The sequence below is a fragment of the Dendropsophus ebraccatus genome, chromosome 9 (genome assembly GCF_027789765.1).
Source record: "Dendropsophus ebraccatus isolate aDenEbr1 chromosome 9, aDenEbr1.pat, whole genome shotgun sequence".
Classification (NCBI taxonomy): Eukaryota; Metazoa; Chordata; class Amphibia; order Anura; family Hylidae; genus Dendropsophus; species Dendropsophus ebraccatus.
The window spans coordinates 11,059,636-11,071,659 of record NC_091462.1 but is presented as its reverse complement, the minus strand read 5'-3'; the positions used below and the strand labels follow the sequence as shown (position 1 = coordinate 11,071,659).

The window sequence follows — 12,024 nt, the reverse complement described above, 5'->3', positions numbered from 1 at the left end:
TTGCTGTGGCGCTGTGTCTGTGCGGTGGCCATTGTTGCTGTGGCGCTGTGTCTGTGCGGCGGCCATTGTTGCTGTGGCGCTGTGTCTGTGCGGTGGCCATTGTTGCTGTGGCGCTGTGTCTGTGCGGCGGCCATTGTTGCTGTGGCGCTGGGTCTGTGTGGCGGCTATTGTTGCTGTGGCGCTGGGTCTGTGTGGCGCTGAGTCTGTGCAGCGGCCATTGTTGCTGTGGCGCTGGGTCTGTGCGGCGCCCATTGTTGCTGTGTCTGTGCGGCGGCCATTGTTGCTGTGGCACTGTGTCTGAGCGGCGGCCATTGTTGCTGTGGTGCTGTCTCTGTAGGGAGGCCATTGTTGCTGTGGCGCTGTGTCTGTGCGGCGGCCATTGTTGCTGTGGCGCTGTGTCTGTAAGGCGGCCATTGTTGCTGTGGCGCTGTGTCTGTAGGGAGGCCATTGTTGCTGTGGCGCTGTGTCTGTGCGGCGGCCATTGTTGCTGTGGCGCTGTGTCTGTAAGGCGGCCATTGCTGTTGTGGCGCTGTGTCTGTAAGGTGGCCATTGTTGTTGTGGCGCTGTGTCTGTGTGGCGGCTATTGTTGCTGTGGCGCTGGGTCTGTGTGGCGCTGAGTCTGTGCAGCGGCCATTGTTGCTGTGGCGCTGGGTCTGTGCGGCGGCCATTGTTGCTGTGTCTGTGCGGCGGCCATTGTTGCTGTGGCACTGTGTCTGAGCGGCGGCCATTGTTGCTGTGGTGCTGTCTCTGTAGGGAGGCCATTGTTGCTGTGGCGCTGTGTCTGTAAGGCGGCCATTGCTGTTGTGGCGCTGTGTCTGTAAGGTGGCCATTGTTGTTGTGGCGCTGTGTCTGTAAGGCGGCCATTGTTGCTGTGGCGCGGTGTCTGTGCGGCAACCACTGTTGCTGTGGCGCTGTGTCTGTGCGGCGGCCATTGTTGCTGTGGCACTGTGTCTGAGCGGCGGCCATTGTTGCTGTGGCGCTGTGTCTGTGGGGCGGCCATTGTTGCTGTGGCGCTGTTTCTGTGGGGCGGCCATTGTTGCTGTGGCGCTGTGTCTGTGGGGCGGCCATTGTTGCTGTGACGCTGTGTCTGTGGGGCGGCCATTGTTGCTGTGGCGCTGTGTCTGTGCAGTGGCCATTGTTGCTGTGGCGCTGTGTCTGTGCGGTGGCCATTGTTGCTTTGGTGCTGTGTCTGTGCGGTGGCCATTGTTGCTGTGGCGCTGGGTCTGTGCGGTGTCTGTGCGGCAACCACTGTTGCTGTGGCGCTGTGTCTGTGCGGCGGCCATTGTTGCTGTGGCACTGTGTCTGAGCGGCGGCCATTGTTGCTGTGTCGCTGTGTCTGTAAGGCCGCCATTGTTGCTGTGGCGCTGTGTCTGTAAGGCGGCCATTGTTGCTGCGGCGCTGTGTCTGTGTGGTGGCCATTGTTGCTGTAGCGCTGGGTCTGTGCGGTGGCCATTGTTGCTGTGCCTGTGCGGTGGCCATTGTTACTGGGGCGCTGAGTCTGTGCGGGGGCCATTGTTGCTGTGGTGCTGGGTCTGTGCGGTGGCCATTGTTACTGTAGCGCTGGGTCTGTGCGGTGGCCATTGTTACTGTAGCGCTGGGTCTGTGCGGTGGCCATTGTTACTGGGGCGCTGAGTCTGTGCGGGGGCCATTGTTGCTGTGGTGCTGGGTCTGTGGGGTGGCCATTGTTGCTGTGTCTGTGCGGTGGCCATTGTTGCTGTGTCTGTGCGGCGGCCATTGTTGCTGTGCCTGTGCGGTGGCCATTGTTACTGGGGCGCTGAGTCTGTGCGGGGGCCATTGTTGCTGTTGTGCTGGGTCTGTGCGGTGGCCATTGTTACTGGGGCGCTGGGTCTGTGAGGGGGCCATTGTTGCTGTGTCTGTGCGGCGGCCATTGTTGCTGTGGCACTGTGTCTGAGCGGCGGCCATTGTTGCTGTGGCACTGTGTCTGTGCGGCGGCCATTGTTGCTGTGGCGCTGTGTCTGTGCGGCGGCCATTGTTGCTGTGGCGCTGTGTCTGTGCGGCGGCCATTGTTGCTGTGCCTGTGTGGTGGCCCAGGGGCGTGGTCTGACAGCAGTGGGCACTGGTTTTCACCACACAGCACTCCGCTATTTAAAGGGGGTTTTCCACAATGTCCTCAGATTGTCAGCACTATTATAACTTGCCTCCATTGACTTCAATAAAATCTAATTGCAATACCACACACTACCTGAGGCCAGAAGTGGCGCCATTTCTGGAATAAATCCGTTCATGTTCTCACATCCAGGACAACCCCTTTAAATGCGTTTTGGATCTATGACGTCCCTTCAGTTACTATTAGTTTTGTTTCTTGTATAGAAATGTGCTTCACATGACATTACATCACTGCAAATACAAGTGCATGGTGTCTCACCTCTGGATACAGCTCTACCCTCATCTCCTCCATAGTAAAAGGTTTCTGATGCTTGTCTATGAATGCTGTGGCTGTGTCATGTCTGCCTCCTGCAATATATATGACACAATAACTACCTATGTATTAGCAGTATACACGGCTGGTGGTCACACAGGAGACGCTCACATTGTACCGTGCAGCAAACACAGCACAGCTGACGACTAAGTTGCAAGCTTCGCCTTCTCCCAGATTTGACCCTGCGCGGCTGCCGTGGTTGCCAGGCAACGCACTGTCTGCAGAGCCGCGTCCTGTTACCTAGGAGACGGAACATGGCCGCCAGAGAGACAGACGACTGGTAACTACAGAGAGTCAGGGTGAGCTCGGGGTTCGGACCTCCGTCTCCGCTAATGTAGATGTATGTTGTGTCTGAGGAAATGAGGGGGTTTCTTTTATGTGTTTTTATAACGTGGACCTGTACACAGAGGGGAAGAACACGTCCCATAAGACGGTATATACACACGGGGGGAGATTTATCAAAGAGGCGTAAAATAGAACTGGCTCAGTCGCCCCTAGCAACCAATCAGATTCCACTTTTCATTCCTCACAGACTCTTTGGAAAATGAAAGGTGGAATCTGATTGGTTGCTAGGGGCGACTGAGCCAGTTCTATTTTACGCCTCTTTGATAAATTTCCATATATATATATATATATATACTGTATGTATACTCTGTAGCACTGACCCCCATCCTATGACTCTGTAGCTGTTTTATTACTACAACTCCCATCATGCCCTGTCAGTGAATAGTGTCACGTGACTTGTACACACTGCACGTACTGTTCTATAAGTAAATGTATACTGTCTCTAGATGCCCAGATAGGAGTTGTAGTAGCTGGAGGACAGCAGGTTGGGGATCACTGATCTACTAGTGTGCCTTGTTCTATAGATCTTCTCCGGTGATGTTTTGCAGCTGCTCAACTTCAGTATTGGGGTCCCTGGGGGTCCTAGAGACCCCCCCCCCCCCCCCTTAAAGAGTATAACACCTCAATGATTCTCAGTAGGGACGCCCCTTTAATATGGCCTTATAATGACACATTGGTGCAAAACCTGTGGGCTTATATGTGATCGTTCTTGCTCACTGACAGCAAGCAGAGGTCCTAAAACATGATCTAAATATCGAATACTATGAGTATAAGATGTATCATATAAAGACATAGACACAGTCACCATACATCCTTATCGTAGACCTACAACATTGCATATTCAGATAATGCTCTTCTGCTTGCTGTCAGTGAATGGGAACATTCCCCTGTACATTGGGGGCAGACACCTCTAACAGACTTGATGCTGTTCACATCTGAGGGTTTGCTGCAGTTGTCTCCAGATAACGCCGGCCCATATGCATCTTCTGATAGAAAAACTCACTTTTATACTAATTGTATAACATTTTCTAGTTTTTAGAATGTTTTTGCTAGTGATGTTTTTCTGTTTCATGCTTTTTTTTTTTTTTTTTTTTTTTAGAAAGGGGCATCTTTCTGAAATAGAAGGGCAGCAGTGGGCCACAGCGCCCCCAGTGCATCTGTACACGGTCTAGCCTCAGACAGCATTTTTTTGGTACTTTTTTTGGCTCATAATTGCTTTAAAACACTAGCAAATTGCAAGAAAAAGTCTAATTTGCAAAAAATGTTTGGAAAATGTGCAAAAAAGCCCACAAAATGCTGCAAAAGTTTTAAAAATTAAAAAAAAAAAGCTTGACCATTTGAGGCTTATTTAGTTCTATGTTATGTTGTCCCTCTGTTATTCCTCCTGGAAATGTATGTCTGAATAGCCAAACCGGGTGTCACCAGCAGGGGGCGTCTCCCAACGCTGTCAGCTCTGATTGGATACTTTCAGATTGTTCAATTGTTCTGTAGTCACACATTTCCAGGAGGAATAGCGGTGGAACGGCACAACACAAAATTATAAGAAAAGATGTTCCAAAGTTATTTCATAAGGAATACAAGGATTTACTAAGAGCATCAAAAATTTTGATTGGCCGCGGTCTGAGGGTTCAAACACAGCTCTGTGTCATGTGACTTGGACGGACTCCCAGCGCAAGTCTTTGGAGCCGTCTAGGTCTCTGTTTTAGAGGTTTACATTCACTTACTGTAGATTTACCAACCACATCTGCTGCAAGTTACCTCACAGCATCTACTACTCTTTCAGAGTGACATTTTTTTTCCATTTCAGACTAATATCATCCGGCGGTCGAGGTTGTGAGTGTGTGAGTGTGCGGTGGAGGGAGGACAGTGATGTGCTGCGGTATAACTCACTAAGAGGCTGCAGGCAGAAGTTTCCACTTTAACTCACATCAGAACTCGAGGCAGGATGCTTGGACCAGTTCACATGAGACCTCTGGACTCCAGTCCATTCGGGGAACAGAGCCGCAACCCCTCAATCAAACTGGTGAGTACTAAAACAGTATTTACCCTTTATATTACATCCACTATAACTAGACATATAATACTGTAGTCTCCAGCTGTTGCAAAACAACTCCCAGCATGCCATTAGCATTGAGTTGGAGACTATTGTATTAGATCAGTGTTCCCTAACCTATGTTTCTCCAGCCAATATGAAACTACCATTCCCAGCATTCCCAGGGCATGCTGGGAGTGGTAGTTTTCAAACAAGTTGGTGCACACTGCTCTACTATATAAAGGATTTGTTGTTGTTTCTGCTTTTGGGTTCAGCATTTCCCCCATCTTGTGTCTTGCAGAGACGTGTCTCCTCCGAGGCACAGCCCCGCTCTGTCCCACGCAGGAAGGTGAAGGAAAAGGACAGCATCTTAGGCTTCGAGGTCTGCCGCTGTCTACATTGGCAGAACTGGGAACTAGGAAAGGAGAGCACCAAGAATCTCACCCTGAAAAATGTCCGCCTGAGAACACAGAAGATAAAGTTCAGGTGAGTACAGTCACACTCAGCAGGTTTCTTCCAGGTATTTCTGGGACTCTTCTGTTCATGTGAATGGCACTTACAGAAATCCAAGTGTCTACTTGCGTCTGCTCTGACACCTCAACCTGTCCCTATGGGGGAGCTCCCAGCATTGCTTCTCAGTTATTGGATGATATCACCCAATGCTTTGTATTCACTAAGAGTTTACTAACTGACTGCAATGTTCTGTCGGTCCCACAGTCCTCCAGTCACCACCTTCTTCAAGACTCTGTTTCCACAGACAGTCACGCTGAGTGCAGGAACGTCCTTTACTCTGCCTGTCACATTCCGTCCCCTGGAAAAGGTAAGATGTACTCACCCCCTTTGATACCTGATCTAGAGGTTTGTAAGAATTACATTGTAGTTGCTTGTCTTACATCACCATCTAGTGGTTATAGGCAGAAACAGCATACCAAATAAATTACACATTGAGACCATGTTCACATGGCGTAAGACACTGGCTGTTCCGTGACCCAGCCGGGACACGCAATAGCTAGTGTCAGAGAAGATCATCCCAGCCGGTACTGCAGTTTTTTACAGCGCCGCCAGGGATCCAGGCCGGAGTGTATACTATGTGTATACACTCCAGACGGGATTCCCTCAACTGCTGCACATTGTAAGTTCCGTAGTAATCAGGGCCGTTGTTGCAGATTTTCAACAACGGCCGTGATTACTACGGAACTTACGTTGTGTGAACATTACACATTTCCAGTCCCCGATGACAGGAGCTCTTTATGGTTCAGAGGTGAATCCACAATGTACTGTAATTTGCTGCAGAATCGGTAGCATGTGGATTCAGCCATAGTCTTCTCTACCTGTTTTGCATTTGACCTTCGACATTTGAGCTGTGCATTTTGACCATTGTTTTTGGTGTCACTGTATAGCGGGATTATGAAGATGCAATCACATTTGAGACAGAAGAAGGCAATTTTTCCGTGGCTCTACGCGCTACGCTCCTCCGCCATGAGCTGCTGTTCCCCGAAGAACTCAGTCTTCCCACCTGTGCTGTCTATGACACCTCAGAGGCCATGTTTGTCCTGCGCAATGTAAGGTAGATGATTCCTCTTTCTGTAGTTATAGTCATGATCAATTATTAAATCTATACTAAGAATCTTAACTATAGCTTTAATAAAGGATCTGACATATGTATAGATAATGGTCAGTATATTACAGCTACAGGTCAGTACAAAAAATATTTTGGTATTTGAATTATGAGATATGAGAAGGATGAAACAATACAGCAGACTCATGGTTATGTGTGCACTGTATTCTTAAAGGTGTACTCTGGTAATTTTTTTTCTCTCAGATCAACTAGTGTCAGAAAGTTGGTTTGTAGTTTACTTCTATTGAAAAATCTCCGGTCTTCCAGTACTTATCAGCTACTGTGTGTGCTGCAGGAAGTGGTGTATTCTTTATAGTCTGACACAGTGCTCTCTGCTGCCACCTCTGTCCATGTCAAGAACTGTCCAGAGCAGGAGAGGTTTTCTGTTTCAATATATTTTATTGCATTTTTTCAACAGAATTTTGCAAACATAGCAAATTTTGCAAACAAAAGTATACAACAAATATAGCATATTGTATAAATAAAACATAAGGAGAGCAAAGAAAGTAAACAATAAATTATAAAGGGAACATATGTTCAAGCAATATTTCTTAAAAGTTATTCGTGAAAGTGAAATAACTCTGCATGTATTACATGTATGAACATAATACATGCAGGAGAGGTTTTCTATGGGGATTTGCTCCTGCTCTGGACAGGTCCTGACATGGACAGAGGTGGCAGCAGAGTGCACTGTGTCAGACTGGAGATAATACACCACTTTCTGCAGGACATACAGCAGCTGGTAAGTACTGAAAGACTTGAGATTTTTTTTAATAATTAATAAAATTAAATTACACATCTGTATTACTTTCTGTCACCAGTTGATTTGAAAGAAATTTTAAGGGGATTTTCACTACCCACCCCATCTTGTGATGACTCTACCATTTGTCTCCTTAGTGACTTGCAGACTCGGTTCCATTGGGATGTTCCGGAGGCGTTCCTGCTGATACCAGCCAGAGGGGTTCTCGATCCCAAGTGTGAGGTTCGGACCAAAGTCATATTCCAGCCTCAGGTTGCCCTTGTGTATAATGCGACTGCAACCTGTCACTTTGGTGAACAGGAGGAATATAAAAGATTCATCCACTTTACGGCAATAGGTAAGTAGAGAAACATAGTGTTAAACAGGTCCAGTCATAAATCTGACAGAACCAGAACAAAATACTTAAAGTGTATTTGGCAATTCAAAAAACTTTTGACATGTCATAGAGAGATCAGTCCGGGTCTAAGTGTTCAGACCTGTACCAAATGGAAGAACGAGCGATGTAGTGCGTCCTCTCCCCTCTCTGTGTAAGAAAGGAGTTGGGCTCCATTATAAGCCTGACTCTTTTTTCTACTACAGAGTGTTCTCTCAATCGTTACGGGTCTACACACTCAGAAGGACGCGGACCAATTAAAGCTTTTGACTTGGCCATTCTTGTCACAAAAAATATGATGTGTGAACATAGCCTAAAGATGGAAAATTGATGCATTGCTTAGATGCTTTACCAGAAATATACCTGCATTTGGGTATCTAAGGGTCCATTTACACAGAAAGATTATCTGACAGATTATCAGCCAAAGATTTGAAGCCAAAGCCAGGAATGGATTTGAAAAGAGGAGAAATCTCAGGCGTTCCTTTATGACCTGTTCCCGGTTTATAGTCTGTTTCTGGCTTTGGCTTCAAATCTTTGGCAGATTATCAGATAATTTTTCTGTGTAAATGGACCCTAAGCGTGGTTGGGTTAAGCTTTGATGGGTACTCGGTCCCATAAATGCTGTCTCTAAGAACAGAGGAGATCCTTTACTACTGGAGTCTGTCATTTTTAGGATATCTCACTAATAACATATGAGGGTATGTGCACACTACAGAATCCCGACGGAACACCCGTTGCGGATTCTGCAGCTCGCACCCACTCGCGGACTCTGGCGGCTGCGCACATCTCTGCGGCTCCCATAGACTCCACTCTATGGTTTACCAGATTCCGTGAGCAAATACGAGCTGCAGAATTGCACATTCCCTTAGTTCATTATGTGGGTTCATTTATCACAACCAATGTGTAACCTAGAGGTTGTCTATGACTAAAGGAAAGGCTCTATAGCGCCACTTCTCTCATGTACTGTTGCAGCTTATCTCTAATCAGATAAATGCATCTGACCTGCAATGCCAGACACAACCCATGGGCCGGTGTGGTGCTCTTTTTCAGTTCCAACAATCACAACTGCTTTGTATATCTGAGGCTGCTATGACCCTGCTCTCTGACTGAGAAGGACATTCAAGGGATTGCTGTAATTTCTTTTTGCCTGATGGAAATTCTGAAACTTTACAATTTACAAATGATGGCATATTGTCACTACTGACATATTAACAAAACCCAGTCCAAATTTATGTCTTGAGGCCTAGAGTCTAAAAACTGAAGTGACCCATCTATGATACAGGTAACTAACCTTCATGTCTTCCATGTTGTAGCCAAGTATCCCCATCTCCTGGTGACGGTGCCGGGGTGTGAAAAGAAGGAAGAAGCGGGGCCTCTGCTGGATTTTGGATCTGTTGGAGTGAGCATGGTATCAGAGAAAACCATTGAAATACACAACCTGTCCATGGTATGTCCCTCAAGACAGTGCACGTTTTATAGTGTTAGGGTGAGGGGTTTCCTATCTCAGTTTCCCTTCATATATACCGATATGTCTTTTTGTGCGTTCACCTGTAGGTAGATTCACCATTCCGTATTGAGCGGGAGAAACGCTCTTCCCAAGTGGACTGTAACTTTTCTTGTGAAGTTTCCCAAGGAGTGGTTCCTGCTCATGGGAAGCAGAGGGTCCCCCTACAGTTTCGGCCACGTATTGTGGGTATGGAGAGTGTGGACTTTTTCCATGTTATTCCAGCAGGGAATCTTACTAGGACGGTGCTGAAGGTCTCTGGAATATGTAAAGGTAACTTTATATCACGTATTGGGGGGAGACACTATTAGCATTTCTGCACATAGATGGTAAATGTAATGCTGTCTAGCAATGTCCTCAGCATGTCCTCAGCTAATAGTAGCTGCAGATATTACTGCTCCTTGTATGAGCCAAGCCACTGCTCCATTCATTGTGTGTGAGGCCGTCAAACATTTTCTAGTTCAGCAGCCCAATAGAGAATGAATGTCCCCATTCTCAGATTTGTGAGGCTACTCCACCCCACAGGATTCTGGGACAACCAAGGTCTTGAACCTAAGAGAGGAACTTCCCTTACTAGCTTTACTCATAATTTTGGCAGCAGTCATATGTTTGCATCACTTCGAGTGTATACGCTTTATATCAGGGGTGTAAAACTCAGGCCCTCCAGCTAGTGCAAAACTACAATTCCCATCATACCTGGACAGCCGAAGCTTTAGCTATTATGGGAACTGTAGTTTTGCAATAGCTGGGGAACCAGAGTTTGCCCCCCTTGATTTATATGGTTGTTATTTTGCAGGGCCCTGTGTTTCTCTCCAGACAACATTAGTAAATTTTGGTTTGTTGCAATTGGGGGAGAAGGTTGTCCGGACCCTAGAGATCACCAACACCTCAGATGTGCCTGCAGTCTACCAGTTTGTTATTGACAATGCTAAAAGTGTTTTCTCCTTCGATCGTCCATTTGGGACTCTGAATGCCAAGGAGACTCAGAGTATAAGGATAACCTTCTGTCCAATGCACCCGATTCCGCACTATCGTAGGGTCGCCTGCCTCCTCCATCACCAGGTAGCTCCACAACAAGAAATAAGCTCTGACTCTTAGGACTGAGTTTGTGTGTAGTGACTGACTTCTTCTGCTTTCTCTAGGATCCTCTGTTTGTGGATTTGCTCGGCACTTGTCACTCGACTATGGATAAACCTGCCATTGTGCTTCCAAAACATCTTTCCATCTACAGGACTAATATGGCACGTGGTCTGTCTGTATACTCTCCTGACATTCTGGATGCCATGCTGGAAAGTGGAAAGCTTGGCACAGACACCTCTGGAGCACTCACTCTGCCAGAACAGGTTACATTTGTTATATAGATGAAGCATTAAAGGGGTTGTTTACCAAATTTTTCTTTCAAATCAACTGTTGCCAAAAAGTGCCAGAGATTTGTAATTTACTTCTATAAAAAAAATTTCAAGTCTTCCAGTACCTATCAGCTGCTGTATGTTCTGCAGGAAGCGGTGTATTCTTTTCAGTCTGGAGAGCAGGAGAGGTTTTCTATCAGGAGTTGCTGCTGCTCTGGACAGTTCCTGACATGGACAGAGGTGGCAGCGGAGAGCACTGTGTCAGACTGGGGAGAATACACCACTTCCTGTAAGACATACAACAGCTGATAAGTACTGGAAGACTTGAGATTTTTTTTAACAGAAGTAAATTACAAATCCCTGGCACTTGCTGACACCAGTTGATTAGAAAGATTTTTTATTTTTTTTATTTTAGTGAACAACCCCTTGAGGGTATTTTCAGATACAGCAGAAGTTTTCCAATTAAGCGCATATCTGCATTTAGTATTTGTCGAGAAATTGAACTGAATGAACAACACATAGAGCTGTAATATCGACATACTCAGCATAGGGATGGGGTTTTGTGAATTTTCTGACCAGCTTTATATATTGTCCTCATCTCTTCCAAGTTGTGTCCATTAGTTGTATTATGTGTTATGCATGTGTACCTAACATGCCCTGTAGGGGGCCCCCTTTAGGACTTCCTCATGTCCACTGGGAAGCTGCACTAATGTCTGCCATGGTTTACAATTGCTGAGTGGCTTGTGGTCCTGCGCCCTTGTGTGTTCCTAAAAGGAAACTATCAGCAGGTCGGAAGAATCCATCCTGCTGATATCTCTCTATAGCGTACGGAGTATTAAGGATGAAGCTAAGTTTCTTACCTTCATCCTCTGCGCCATTTCCATGTTATGCTAATTAGGGGTTTTGACGCACTGGGGGCGGGAATACCTCTACAATCCTTGGAACAGCCCACTCTGCTGATACTCATTAGAAGGGGCGCGTCGGCTGGGGCGGACCAGTGCACTGGGGGGTGGTAGCACCGCTCTCAGTGCACCAAAACGCTTAACTAGAATAAGGATTAAACTGCTAATAGCACAGAAACAGCGCAGAGGATATAGGTAAGAAACTTACATGTTAACAGTTTCCCTTTAATCTGCTGGCATCTGCACCTTTGGCTTTTTGTGTTTTCCCCTTAATCTTTGACGTTATGTACAATAGTCTGGTCATTTCCCCCATCCAGGACACAGATAACCCACCATCCAAGAAGTATGTCCTCGCTGATGCCGTCTCTGAATTCTTTGATGATGAGTTTAACCCAGAGGCCGCCCAGTCGACGTCCCACATCACAGCCAGCACCAGAGACTTTGACTTTGGCCGCTGCCAGTGCAGCTCTGAAAAACCCCTACCTCTGTCTCTGACCAATCACACAAAGGGAAAGGTGACCGTCATCTGGACCTGTAAGCCAGACAGCCCTTTCCGGGTCACCCCCGAGTGCATGGACATTCCACCACTCAAATCCACAGCTTTCAGAGTCATCTTCCATCCATCACAAGTAGACACTTTGTATTGTGCAGAATTGGAGGGCTTTGTCTTTTATAAGGTGAGTATTGATGACCGAGCGCTC

At 46.8% G+C, this 12,024-nt stretch overlaps 1 protein-coding gene and 1 long non-coding RNA gene across 6 annotated transcripts in view; one reads left to right on the top strand and one right to left on the bottom strand.

The window, feature by feature from the left end:
• The window catches only part of LOC138800674 (uncharacterized), a 185,935-nt gene extending 183,417 nt beyond the window's left edge, over positions 1-2,518 (bottom strand). The window contains exon 1 of the long non-coding RNA XR_011364497.1: positions 2,387-2,518. This is a non-coding gene — a long non-coding RNA (uncharacterized lncRNA). The remainder of the gene's footprint in view (positions 1-2,386) is intronic.
• Positions 2,519-2,652: 134 nt separating this feature from the next.
• Positions 2,653-12,024, top strand: part of CFAP65 (cilia and flagella associated protein 65) — a 31,681-nt gene continuing 22,309 nt past the window's right edge. For 2 of the 5 annotated variants that reach the window (XM_069982536.1, XM_069982533.1), the window contains exons 1-11: positions 2,653-2,739; positions 4,593-4,808; positions 5,119-5,303; positions 5,535-5,637; positions 6,218-6,384; positions 7,333-7,532; positions 8,882-9,015; positions 9,123-9,345; positions 9,869-10,134; positions 10,215-10,415; positions 11,641-12,000. In XM_069982536.1, coding sequence (XP_069838637.1) covers positions 4,731-4,808; positions 5,119-5,303; positions 5,535-5,637; positions 6,218-6,384; positions 7,333-7,532; positions 8,882-9,015; positions 9,123-9,345; positions 9,869-10,134; positions 10,215-10,415; positions 11,641-12,000 — 1,917 coding nt within the window. In that variant the 5' untranslated portion in view covers positions 2,653-2,739; positions 4,593-4,730. Of the gene's footprint in view, positions 2,781-4,592; positions 4,809-5,118; positions 5,304-5,534; positions 5,638-6,217; positions 6,385-7,332; positions 7,533-8,881; positions 9,016-9,122; positions 9,346-9,868; positions 10,135-10,214; positions 10,416-11,640; positions 12,001-12,024 lie in introns of all 5 variants that reach the window. The other 3 variants (XM_069982534.1, XM_069982535.1, XM_069982537.1) reach the window with 3 other exon arrangements.